A 13,892-nucleotide genomic window follows, 5' to 3' on the forward strand; every position below is an offset into this window, starting at 1 on the left:
TATATATATATATATATATATATATATATATATATAAATAAGAGGAGGATAACCAAAACTTTAAGCATAAGTATGATAGTAAACAGAAACTTGTTTATCTGAAAGAAAAACATTAGTGCCACTTTTAACATACCGAGGTATCAAAGTCATAAAAGTCTGTATTACTAATCAGTCACATTAGCGTTAGAAACGCTCGGCACACATGTCTGTACTTATGCTAGGTTCACCTTTGGAAGTGGAACAGTCAACGCGGGCAACTCGGTGCCCTCACTTAGTTTGTAGCACAGTATGTAACTACACACTCACCCTGGAATTAATCGTCCCAATTAAAACCACTGTTCCTCGCAGAGTTAAACAGCAGGGTTAATGACGCAACCCACTGCTACCACAGATCTCTTTAGTTGCTCCACTTGCTTCGCATTGTGACGAAAGAACACTCTGGAAGACTTCCAGCCAGTGTATGAACGAAGATGTTCAAAATCCATACAATTAAAGAAATTTAAGGATGAGGCAACTTTCCTCGGATCATGACCTGCGGGTGTACTGTCAGGATCCGCTCTGCGAATAAAATATGTGATTTTCGCCCTGAGTTGTTTCAGTGATAAGTTTGAGCCTGACGTTTCTCCCCTAAATAGTTGACCACCCTTGAAGTCTGAAGTTCTACGAAGATAGACCTTTAGGCATTCTACTGGACATAGAGATGCATCTTCTTTCAGAGGGCAGATTCTCCAGGGACCCCACCTGTTGGTGGGTAACTCGTTCTTGGCGAGAAACGTAGGATCCGGAAACAGGTTCAGTTCTCCCCCATCCAGGAACTGAACACGACCTTCCTCTCTCGAGAGGGCTACAATCTCACTAACCCTGGCCCCGGACGCGAGTGCAAATAGGAAACTAACTTTTTGGGTCAAATCCTTTAACGCACACTCCTCATTGTTCAACAGTGAAGCGAAATGAAGAACTTTATCTAAAGACCATGAAATGGGCTTTGGAGGTGCTGAAGGTCTGAGCCTAGCGCAGGCTTTCGGAACTTTATTGAAGATTTCGTTAACGAGGTCGACCTGGAAGGCATATAGAATGGGTCTTGTCAAAGCAGACTTACACGTTGAAATCGTGTTAGCTGCCAACCCTTGACCATGGAGGTGGATGAAGAAAGATAAGCAGAAGTCCGTCGAGATCTCCTGCGGATTCTTCGCCTTGACAAAGGCCACCCATTATCTCCAAGATGACTCATATTGCCTTCTAGTAGATTTGCACTTATATTCCTCTAGGAAGTCTATGCTGGCTTTCGAAATCCCGAAACGCTTTCTCACCGCTAGGGAGAGAAAATCATGAGCTGCAGGGTCCGGGTTTTCTGTAATGAAGCGCAGACAGTTGACTTCTGGACTCGCTGGGTCAGAACTGGATCTGGTAGCGGTAGAAACTTCAACCGTAGTTCCAATGCCAGGGGGAACCACACGCTGTTCTGCCACTTGTGGGCCACTATTGCCGCTACCCCCTTGAAGTATCTCAGTTTGTTGAGGACCCTCAACAGAAGGTTGTGAGGAGGGAACAGATAAATCCTGGACCATCTGTTCCAGTCGAGGGACATCGCGTCCACTGCTTCCGCTAAGGGGTCCTCGTACGGGGACACGTACAGGGGCAACTTCTTGTTGTCTTTCGTAGCAAAGAGGTCTATCTGCAGTTCTGGGACTTGACTCAAGATGAAGGAGAACGATCCTGCGTCTAGGGACCATTCCGACTCTATTGGTGTGAACCTGGATAGAGCGTCCGCTGTCACATTGCGGACTCCTTGAAGGTGAACTGCCGACAGGTACCACTTTTTCTTTTCCGCCAATCGGAAGATGGCCAACATCACCTGGTTGAGAGGTGGCGACCTTGATCCTTGTCGATTCAAGCATCTCACAACTACCTCGCTGTCCAGCACCAACCTTATGTGGATCGAGTGACGCGGGGAGACTTTCTTTAAGGTAAGGAGCACTGCCATAGCTTCTAGAAAGTTTTCCGATGAGAGTGACCTCCCCACCCCTCCTTCGAGGCGTCTGTGTGAATCGTCACCAACGGGGGAGGTGGCTGAAGAAGTACCGACTTCTTTAGATGTCTGGCTTGGGACCCAGGCCTGAGAAGAGTACGTAGACGAAGCGGAACTGGTCTTCTCAGATCTCTTCGCGCGTTTGATGCATAACTTCTCCAAACTCCGGTTGCATCCTTTAGCTGTGCTCTTAGCACCGGGTCTGTTACCGAAGCAAACTGGAGAGAACCCAGTACTCTCTCCTGTTCGCGTCTTGATATCCTTTTGGAATCTAGAAGTCTCTTGACAGAACCAGCTATCTCCTTCCTTTTCTTCGCCGGGATGGAGAAATGGTGTGACATTAGGTCCCAGTGGATTCCCAACCACTGGAACTTTTGAGATGGAGAAAGTCGAGACTTTTTTCTGTTGATCTTGAAGCCTAGATACTCTAGGAACTGGATCACCTGCAGGGAAGCTTGCAAGCATTCTGTCTTGGATGCTGCCCACACCAGCCAGTCGTCCAGGTAGGCTACTACCTGAATTCCCTTTAGGCGTAATTGTTTGAGAGCTACGCTCGCAAGCTTCGTGAAGATCCTTGGGGCTATATTTAGCCCGAATGGCATGGCTCTGAAGGCGTATAGTCTTCGTTGTAGCTTGAACCCTAGGTAGGGGGAGAGTCGACGATTGATTGGAATGTGCCAATAGGCGTCTGACAAATCTATGGAGACGGTAAATGCCCTCTTGGGCAGTAAAGTCCTTATGTGTTGCAGTGTTAGCATCTTGAACTTGCAGTTCACTATGAACTTGTTGAGTGGCGACAAGTCCAGAATGACTCTGAGTTTTTCCGAGTCCTTCTTGGGAACACAAAACAGCCTCCCTTGGAATTTGATGGACTTTACCCTTCGGATCACTTTTTTCTCCAACAGATCTTGGATGTACTCCTCCACAACGGGGGTGGAGTGTTGGAAAAACCGAGGGCACGGGGCTGGAGTGCTGTACCAGCTCCAGCCCAGTCCATTCTTGAGTAGGCTGTGGGCCCAGGGATCGAAGGTCCACCGATCCCGAAAACTTTGAAGTCTCCCACCTACCGGTATCATCTCACTTGGACTGCTGTCCTGAGGTCTTGCCTCCCTGACCGCGACCACCCCTGAATCCCCTTCCCCTTGAGGGGCGCCTAGACGAGCCTCTGGCTGCTCCTCTAGGCTTTGCTCGAAAGGAAGTTGACTGCCCTTCGAACGTTGGGTTGAATGCCTGGGACTGTGTTGACACGGCCTGGGGTACCCACTGGAATGTGGTCGGGGTTTGTGCCACCATCTGGGGCACTGAAGGCATCAGAAATTGCTGTTGCTGTTGCTGTCTAAATGGCTTGGCTGGCCGAGATGGTAGCCTAGTCCTCTTAGTCTTCCTCTTTGGTTGGGGACCCTCATCCGGGGAAGACTTTCTCTTGATAGACAGGCCCCACTTCTAGAGAAGGTTTCTATTCTCCGTGGCGGCCTTATCAATAACTTCTTTGACCGATTCGCTAGGGAAAAGGTCTTTGCCCCAAATGTTGGAGGAGATTAGTTTCCTTGGCTCGTGCCTCACCGTAGCCTATGTGAACACGAACTCCCTACAAGCTCTCCTCGCCCTGACGAAGCTGTAAAGATCCTTCGTCACTGTGGCCAGATGAGTCTTGGCCACTACCATGAACATTTCATGGACCTTGGGGTCACTTGCCATCGTCTCAAGAGTGGTCTGAAGAGACATTGAGGCAGCCAGTCTTTCTTTTGTCTCGAGCTCTCTCCGTAAAAGAAAGTCAGACAGCTTAGGGAGGTTCTCACCGAACTGACGTCCGGCAATATCAGCCTCCAACTCCCCGACTGAGAAGGTAAGATGGACGTCCTTCCAGTCCTTGTGGTCCATAGGTAGGGCCAGCGACAAGGGTTTACACTCCTCCAGGGAGGGGCAAGGCTTGCCAGCCTCGACTGCTTTTAATACAGCCGCAAACCCTTTCTGCAAAAAGGCAGGAGAGGACACAAAGGAAGGGAGCTTCTTACTCAATGCAGCTACCTTTGAGTTCGTGAAGCCCCTCTCTTTCATCGAAGATGAAAGCAAAGTTTGAGCCTTAGCATGGTCCATCACTATGACCTCCTTCGGCTCTGTCTCCTCCTTTGAAGCTGGTTCCTTCCTCAACCGGACATAACAGTCCGGATATGACCCTTTGCTGGGCCAGAATTCCACCTCCTCTAGGGGAACTGACCCCAACTTATCCGACATGACGATCTTTCCAATCGTCATCGGCATGTGCTCAGCATATCTCCACGGGTTAGCATCTGAGCACAAGGGAAGGTCTTTCACATTGAGCCTTTTCTGGGGCCCACGTGATGCTGCAAGCTTCTGCATCTGCAGTTCCATTGCAGCCGCCTTCCCATTATTCTCCTTCTGCATTTGTTGGATCATTTCAACAATGGAGGAGAGGGCCTGTCCCAGCTCTACTGGGAGAGTGGACGATGTTGAGGGAATAGGTTCAGGGATCTGAACCGGAGCAGCCGACACCTCGTCGGCCTCTTCCTCTACAATGTCTGGGGCTTGATCTTCATCCTGGCCTCCTGCCAGGAGGTCTTCCTCCCGACGTTCGGACACGTCTAACATCCTGTCGTCCAACTGGATGTCTTGCAAGGCGACCGTGACTTCAGCATCCACCTGGATCTGAACTAGAGGGATCTCCTCTTGAGGCTGGGGAATCACTGCATCAGCTGATGCCCTAGGGAAAAGGTAAGCCCTCATCTTCTCACTTGGAAGATAAGGTCCAGAGGTGTTCTTCTGGAAGCCCCTTACCCAGGTACGAAGCTTCTCCCTTGCTATATCCCTTGATTCCGCCGTCCTAGGGGAATCAAAAGCCTCAGTAATCAGGTTAGAGCACACGGTACATACCTGAGGGTCCCAATACCGGAGATCACCCTTGGAGACAGCGCATGCTGCGTGCCTCCTACATAACTCATGTCCGTAGAAGTTCTTACTGCGGACGTTGCAGAAAACACTTCCGCACTTCAGATGGTCCTCCTGTAAAGAGAAGAAATTTCCATGAGTATCAATTGAACTACGTATCACTGGATATGCACAGTTTAGCATAACAAATCAGAAAGGAAAGACACACACTTATGTTTCCCGCACAACCAATTGTTGCAGCCTTCCAGATAATAAAATCGTATGGTTAATCTGTCCTAGAGTAACCAATGAAAAATTTCCAGAGGAAACAGATGTAGCTCACACCTAAGATATGATTTTAAAATACCGGATAATAGACAAGAAAGAATTCACTTTCTTATCTGTAAGGCAACACCAAAGGGCTGTGCAAGACAACACAAAAGTGTTAGAAAACACAGTGTTGTACCAATACTATACTATAGTTTTCTTCCTACAGTATATGCTATACTGAAGAATACTGGTACAGTATAGAAGGTAATGCGCCGGCCGGCACACACCATAACTAGCTTTAAAGTATACTACTTAACAGCTATAAGGCGGCAGAACGCTGGTTCAAATGCATGTGCCGGCCAGCAGTAACTGCCGGCCGGCAACAGCCAATGTCGGCAACTACACAAGGTAGCACCCAGCTGCCGGCCACAGCTCATAGCGACCGGCAGACAAGGGCGTGACAATAGCCGGCCGGCAAAGGTAAACAACCGATGCCGGCCAGCAGCAAAAGAACCAGAGAACTTCGACTGCCCGGCTGCCGGCCACATAGGACGGCAGCCGGGTCGGGTACAGCACTAGAAGAAAACAGAATGGATGCCAGGATAAGAGAGTATACTACCTCCAAGCCCGGCAATCCGGAAGAGTGCATATAAGGAGGGGGAGAATCTAATTCAGGCTTCCTGACCAATGCCGTCTGGCTCTACAGACAGACATGGATGAGGGACCAAGGGAGGTCCGGGCAGCACTCAGAGCAGAAGACCTTTGTTGGCCGGCAAGGGACTGAGTCAATTCCACATCCTAACCTATACTAGGTCCAGACGTAGAATGACGTACAGTACTGTAACGGCTAGGCCATTACAGAGATAGAGGGGGAAGGGACAAAGAGGGTCCTACCAACCTTGCTTTAGTAAAGAATCACCCGCAGCCAAGAAAACTCATCTTAGCCTAAGGGAGATCCAAGGGGGGAGGCCAGCAATACTTGCCAACCCCCACTGAACCAAAGCAAGGAAGGTGTTGCTACTCCCAGGGAAAGGATCTCATCCTCCCACCGAGAACAGCAACAAGGACTAGTCTGCTAGATCACAAAAGAAGGAATCATCTCGTACAGAAACCTTCGGGAGTGACCTAAGGAGGCTAAGCCTCCTATGTCTGCGTCAGACTAGCGAGGGAGACTACCCCAAGCCAGACAAACACAGATTCAGACTAAAAAACTCTGATGTTCTGCCCCTCTCTGAAGCCAGACTTACTGGAACAGGAAGGTACAGTAACACCCCAATATAGTTGTATCGAAAGTTAATTCAGATAAACCACTAGGGTTAAGCCCAAGGCTTAAACAGAGGGAAAGGGATTGCATACCTTCTCCGAAGAAAAGAAAGCAACCGGGGAGTATGAGAAATTATACTAAGGCTCCATAGGCAACTAGCCTAGGCATCAAGAGAATCGATTACCTAAATCACCGAAACTCACTCGTATACTATCTTGGAAATAATCAATATAATCTTAAATGTATAAAACTGCCTAAAGCTTCAATAAAATTTTAAAACACTCGGAAATCCAAAAATCATGCAGGAAAGTACTAGGGCCAAACGACTAGGCTACATGGTCTAGCGTAGGCCAGAATTGGCGAATACTTCGCCAAAACAAACAATACTAAAAGCACGAATAAGGAAATCCTATGTAACGCTAAATAGCTAAAATTATTAAAGCAAAACAGCCGGGAACGTCGCTCTGGCTAACTAAAACTCATACCTAGCGAGCGACAGCATCCAGGACGCCTCCGGTAGGCAACGGCTCTTGTAACAAAGATTATTACTATTAATCACTTTAAAAATTACCAAGAGCCTACATTTATACATAAAAGAAATAATACTCAACTTATCAGAGGCAGACGAAGTTGGAGAAAGCATAATAAGCGATTAAATCCAAGATTTTGCGAGAAACACAGAAAAAAACACCGAGTTGTTAAGCTACGCAAAAAGGAATACAGATGGCGCCAGAATCGGTGCAATGCACGCTTACGAAACGGGAGAAGAGAGAGCCTTGCGAACGGCTCTCCTTTTTCTTTCTCGTTTTCGTTTTCTTGCCAATTGACCCCTTCGAAGTGTTATCTCTGTTCGGGGTGCAGATTGCCATGTGGCGTGTCAGGAATACGTCCTCTGATATTTCGCGATATCCCTGGTACTTTCATTAGGGATATTCGCTCCAGGAGTTAGAATTCTGGGTACCTTAAGGTAAATTCTCTGGGAATATCGCCGTAGTTGTAATATACCCTAGGAAGCTACCCTCAGTGTTGCCAAACCCGCGGTTTACCCGCCCAATTGGGCTACTTTTGAACACCCTACCGCGGGTTATAAAAGAGTGCCGCTACTTGCCAGAAATTGGGCTACTCTGGAAGAAATAAACCGCGGCGCCAATAAATTGTTTGAATGGTCTTTACAAATGCAATTTCTTTTATAGTAATTTCAAAGTGGAAATGTAGATCGATTACTCTATTTCAAATTTCAATAGTTCACAGACAGTTTAAACCATCGTTGTAGAGTCAAAAACAAGATAAACCGACACGCTAAATCAGTTAATGTGCAGGTATTAACCCAGGTCAGATTCTTCACTCATAGCTTCATTGTCTGCTGAGTACTGGCATTATTGTACATGGTACGCAAGCCCTGAAGAGTACATGTACCATAATTATGGTACATATTTTACCCCTGCATACAATGTCTATCAGCTTTTTTATTTTTTTTAAAGTGGGAAAAGGATAAGGAAACTGTTCATTTGTAATTGACCAAGCAATCATACGTGTCACAGATGCGATCAACATATCCAAAACGACTTTGTTTCCGATTTGCAAGGAAAATTGGGTCAAGGCTATTAAGCATACTGATAACATTATAAAGGAAGACATGATAAATGACGTCTGTATTAGCTAATTCATTAAATCTTTTGTGACAGAACTAACTTCATCGGACGAAGAGTCACCATAATCACGTTTGCTAACTGAACCTTTGTTATAAAAACTTTTTTTCCCATTAATTGAATAAATTTAAAACAATACAATCACCAATGTAAATATACTATATTAAACTTAGTTAATTGAATCCTTTTATGAATTTGTTGAATGAACAACAAATCTCTTTTATTTTGCTAATTTGAATTTTGTTAAATTTCATTCAACTAGTATTTAATTTTGCAAAAAAATATACGATTTTATTTTCTGTATTTTTGAATAAAAATTATGTGAATTTTTTGGTATCATACTCTTCTACAAAAGCTTAGTTGATTGATTTCGATCCCCGCCCCACTAATCTATTTCTATAGTATATAATATCAATAGTTTTTAGTACCAATTTAATGATGGCTAAGTTACTATAATTGGGCTACTTTTGAAACAACTGCCGCTACTTTTGAGGCTTTGCACCGCGGTTTGGATGTCAAGTTATTTGGCAACCCTGGCTACCCTATAGGAACTTCCATCAGGACGACATGGCTTGAGCCCAAAAAGAACCTACCAATATGGTTTTACGGGGACTTACAACCCACTAAACAGTGAATCTCCCTACCTAAAGAATGACGGTTTGTATTTTGCTTGGGAACATATCACAAATATATATTTCCTACTTATAAAAACCTGAGTCCTTTTAGGTTAATCTTCCCTTTTTAACCACCCCTCTCAGTCCTGAGCTGAAAAGTTATGAGTGAAAAGACTTTGATATGTAACTGGTGGGGCGCCTCACAATAGGTACCCCGTGTCACTTAACTGCTTGTTAAAATGATTTTATGGCCCCCAGCTCACGCTGAAAACATACTGTATTCACTACTTAAATGACTCTGGTTTGTATTTGTAGGAAAAATACATACAGTATTTTAAAATTTGTGATTTTACGATAGATGTATACAGTACTTTACACACAATCCAAAATGTAAGAAATTTCAGCACTGGAAAAATTGCATTCACATTAATTGACTAAGAAATTCATTTGGTTCATAGTGAGTTGAGTGAGTTAGATATAGTCTTGGTTTATATAAGGTTTGGACATGTCATTTTGGGAAGAGCTTAAGATAAAAATGTTTTTTATCATACACAAATACAAACCCTTGTCTTTTAACTAGAGTATGATTTCAGCAAAGCTGGAAACTCAGCTGTTAAAGAATTTATAATGAGGCGGGGGAAGCCTCACCTTCCTGGTTGCTCATCGAGTAATCACCTTGACTTCGACCACTGAGTCGTACAGACATATGCTCGGTGTTCCAAACTTGTCTTAATTTTGTATTCCTTATTTCAGACTGTTTGAGTGCTTTATGTTAATTATACAGTCAACCACCACTTTTAAATATAGAACTTACCCGCTAGTTATATAAGAATGGCTTAAGTCCCTAGACGCCCGGCAGAAAATTCAAAATCTCGCGGCTATCTCAGATATGCCAGGTGTACACTAGCGCCCTCGCGGTATTCAGGTAGAACTATACCAAACCCTTCAGATCTTCTCCTGCCGCCATTGCTGGCTGAACTATTGGAAATTCTCTCGTTAACTTACTCTGTTTTGGACGGTTATTTGGTGATGTACTCCATTTTTTGAGTTTGGGCTTTTGCTTAATTGATTTCCTTTTCATTTATTCTTGAAATCTTTTTGTTTGGGGCTATTTTAAATAATTCAACCTTTGTTTTATGTTTTCGGTCTCTCTCTTAACAATTCAATATGGCTGACCCCTCCCCTGTAATTCGGAAGCGTGTTAAAGGTTGTCGTACTCGACTTCCTAAGGCTTCTGTGGACCCTCATAGTTTTTGTATTAAATGTAGGGGAAAGTCTTGTTCTTTTGAGGATCGGTGTGATGAGTGCATTTCAGTAACTGATAGAGAGTGGGTAACTTACGAACGTTACATTAAAAGGTTAGAGAGGGACAGGGTTAGGCGCAGTTTATCTCGTTCTGTTGATTTGTCCTTACCTAATGTCATTGATCCTATTCCTTCCCCCGTAGTGGTAGATCAACAACCGAAGGAACCTTCTATGACATAACTCAGGATGAAGCTCCCAATCTACTGTTCACCATTTCCTGATCAGGCAGCAGCATTAGAGGACGCATTTCAACATCTGTGGCACAGCCTCCCTGTCACTTCATGTGTGGAGGCTATCCAGCATCTCCTCTGAGTGAAAGGCTTTTCACATGACAGCGCAGATGTCTGGATAAACTTGAAATTCTGCCACAACAGTATACCAAGCAAAATTGTCCATCTATGATTGGTGCCATAGAAAGGGTAATTCTTTTGGACCCTCTCTTCAACTGATTGCAGACTTCCTAGTGTTTCAGCTTAGAGCAGAACTCCTCAGTCTCTGCGGTGAAAGGCTATCGCTCAGTCTTTAGACTGAGGGGCAGACCTGTTCTTATCGTGGGAATTAGCAATGCTCAAAGCCCAAGCTTGGAATGTGACCAGTTATGAGGTTAATAAGAAACCTTTAAGGCAGGGATCCGACAATGTCTTAACTCCCAAGATTATCTTCTTATTGGCCCTGGCTTCTATGAAGAGAGTGGGAAATCTGCATGGCTTATCATATCTACTTACTTATTCTGAGGGGTTAAGGAAGGTTTCGCTCTTCTATGTTCCAGAGTTTGTTGTGAAAACTCAGAATCCAGCCATAATTAATACTAGGCTTAAATATTTTCCATCACCTCACAATTAGAAAAGGTCTGAACAATGAATTTTTTTTCTTGTGAGGGCACCATGATGCTACCTGAAACCAACTCGACCCTTCAGGCCACAACTTCAGAACCTCTACGCTCTGGCAAAATCCAAAAGATCTACAAAAATACCATCTCCTTCTGGCTTAAGGTGACAATTAATAGACCACAAACCCAGGCAGCAAGTGAGCTGGAGGGAACCAGCAAAGGCTCTTCGTCACAAGGTAAGTTCCCTCACAAGACAAGAAGCATCTTGTCTAATATAGTGGTGGTGACATCTGTCTAGGATAAGAGTAAGAATGCCTGGCCTTTTTTCCTTTTCATCCTAATGTTGCAGGACTGGACCTTGATGAAGGTGAGCTACCATAGCGAGTTACTATTCTCTTTTAAGTAAATATAGAAGTGCTTTTTCCCCTATCCTCTTGATGAGGGGAGAATGGATTGTAATGTAAACCCATCACTTTACTTTAGCCTTACGTAGAAGACACCATATCCCTTAGGGATATATGTTCCTCTATGTGGATTAGAAATTAAGGACCGAGTGAATGACATCCCAGGATTTTAAACCAACCAGGTTGTTTACATGGACAAGGGTTTTAAAGTAATTTGTATTTTTCCTAACTACAAATCTGAGTCCTTTAAATCATATTTCCTGCCTCTTGCACCCTGCAAGCCCTAGGTGAAGGTCAAAGTGGCTACTAGGTGAGCCAACAGTGTGAGCAGGCTTCTCCCGCTAATCCCCAGTAACTACCGCCACCTCATAGATTTTAACAGCAGAGTTTCCAGATTCATTAAAATCATACTCCATTAAAGGGCTTGGGTTTGTATGGTCAAGAAAAATACAAATTGCTTAAAATGTTGTCGTATATCGTTTTCATTTTACAATGTTATTGTTTTCTTTTATTAGGTTGAATATTGAAGAGAAGAAGAGTTAACTGGTGTTCAGCAGGATTCAAGTCAAGTAATTAGGTGCAGTATTTTTTTTCTTGTCTTGCAAAATAAGAGATTTGACATCACCATGTATTGTTTAATGAGTAAAATTGTGGAAAGATTTTGTCAAGTTAAAGTGGAAAATTAAAAGAAAAATATAGTAAACTTATTGTTTCCAAAGTCATGTGGGGCATTTGAAAGTGCTTTACTTATTGTATCAAGGTATTGTTATCATGCTGTCCTAATCATCAAATATTGTGGTTTTTATGGATTATGTTGTTTTATTGTTACTTGGAAGCTCTTTGCAGTATGTCACTGAGAGTGTTAGTTTATCTAGTTTCTTTTCTAATGAATATCTAAGACATAAACATTGATATGGATATCCATTTGGAAATAGGTGGGTGAAATACAGTATGCAGTTCCAAAACATTTGTGGAGAAATAAAAGATCTGTAGCACCATAGTTGCCCAGTAAAAAGAGTAATTTCTACCAATCAGAGCCTATGCATTCATATTTGTGTAGTTCAGTAATATTTTGTGATGAACTGTCTATTGAATAAAATGTATAGGAGAATGCTGTACTGTATTTAGATTTGACTTTAAAGTGAGACACTGTGAATTATTGCAGTGCAGTATTCTATAATTAGAAATTATTGACTAACTCTTATCAGTGAACATAATAAAATTACTGTATTTTTAATATGATATGGTTATTTTTTTTATAAGGAAACTGAAAAGGTAATACTGTATTATATTATACTGTGCAAATTTTTTTAAGTGTTGAATTTTGCAGTTTGTTTTGTATTAAAAGGATTATTGTTTCAACATTTCACAAGTAAGAATGAATCAGGAACTCAAGAATGTACAGTAGTATTAAAGTAGAAGGGCTTTTTAAAATAAATCCTTAAAAAGATTTTTCTTAGTAGATCTTGTATTAGGAATAAATTGTTTGTAATTACAAAAAGCAGAAAGAAACATGGATGTGCATAGGGAAGAAGATAGTGTACAAGCAGTGTCGAATAAACAGGAAGTAAAGTCAGATATACCATTGGAGACTGGTGGAGTACGCGTTAAATTGAAGCGTCGTCGACCATCTAAGCCCTGTTCGTGTCCAGAATGTGGAAAGATATATCGCGATAAGAAAGGTCTGAAGGATCATATTAGAATTCACACTGGGGAGAGACCCTACAGCTGTGAGGACTGCAAAAAGTCTTTTCGTACAAGTGATTCATACAACTATCACATGAAAGTTCACAGAGGAGAGAAGCCTTATACATGCAAAGAATGTGAAAAGGCTTTTGTGACAAAAAGTCATCTTGAAGTACATGAGAGAATTCATACTGGTGACAGACCATTTGTGTGTGAGGTGTGTGGAAAATCATTTTCTCAGTTAGGGGGTCTCTCCAATCATATGAAAATTCATATAGGAGAGAGGCCATTTAAGTGCAATGAATGTGGAAAGTCATTTATGCAAGGTTCATCTCTGCAGAAGCATATGGTCACTCACTCTGAGACGAAAGCTTTTACTTGTGAAGAGTGTGGAAGAGCGTTCAACACAAAAATAGGTGTGAGAAGACATTTACAAACTCATGCAGAAGCAGTAGAGAAACAATTTGAATGCAACATATGCAAGAAAAGATTTGGCAGCTGTGCTGTTCTCAAGTCTCATATGAGGGTTCACACTGGAGAGAAGCCGTATGAATGCAATGTTTGTGGAAAGACTTTCAGTCAAAATGGGCCTTTGAGAGATCACATGCGACTGCACACTGGTGAGAGACCATACGTTTGTAAGAAATGTGGAGAAACATTTAATCGAAGAGGTACCATAATCAAACACAGAAAACTTCATTCGTGAAAATCAAAATGAGCTGGTCAGATTAAGTATTGCTCTTAGGGAAAATTAAATAAAAGGATTAAAGTTTGCTGTTGATGAATACTGATTTACTCTATGTAATAATTGAAATTCTTTTTATGATGGTTCTACCATGTTTCAGATGTAACCAGATCTTCAAAGTTGAATACTTGAAGTAATTTTATAGAAGTGTATGTTTAATCTACAGTATGTACTGTATTACTGTATATTTCTTATAGGATTTTGATACAGT

At 42.8% G+C, this 13,892-nt stretch overlaps 1 protein-coding gene across 1 annotated transcript; it reads left to right on the plus strand.

Moving 5' to 3' along the window:
* Positions 1-12,763: 12,763 nt before the first annotated feature.
* Positions 12,764-13,642, plus strand: LOC137642887 (zinc finger protein 501-like). Its single transcript, XM_068375753.1, has one exon. The coding sequence runs from the start codon at positions 12,764-12,766 to the stop codon at positions 13,640-13,642; it is 879 nt and encodes a 292-aa protein (XP_068231854.1).
* The last annotated feature ends 250 nt before the right edge of the window (positions 13,643-13,892 follow it).

The sequence above is a fragment of the Palaemon carinicauda genome, chromosome 6, assembly GCF_036898095.1.
Source record: "Palaemon carinicauda isolate YSFRI2023 chromosome 6, ASM3689809v2, whole genome shotgun sequence".
Classification (NCBI taxonomy): Eukaryota; Metazoa; Arthropoda; class Malacostraca; order Decapoda; family Palaemonidae; genus Palaemon; species Palaemon carinicauda.

Bases quoted from the DNA above. Each gene is read 5' to 3' on its own strand.
- LOC137642887 (XM_068375753.1), top strand. From the start codon at position 12,764: ATGGATGTGCATAGGGAAGAAGATAGTGTACAAGCAGTGTCGAATAAA.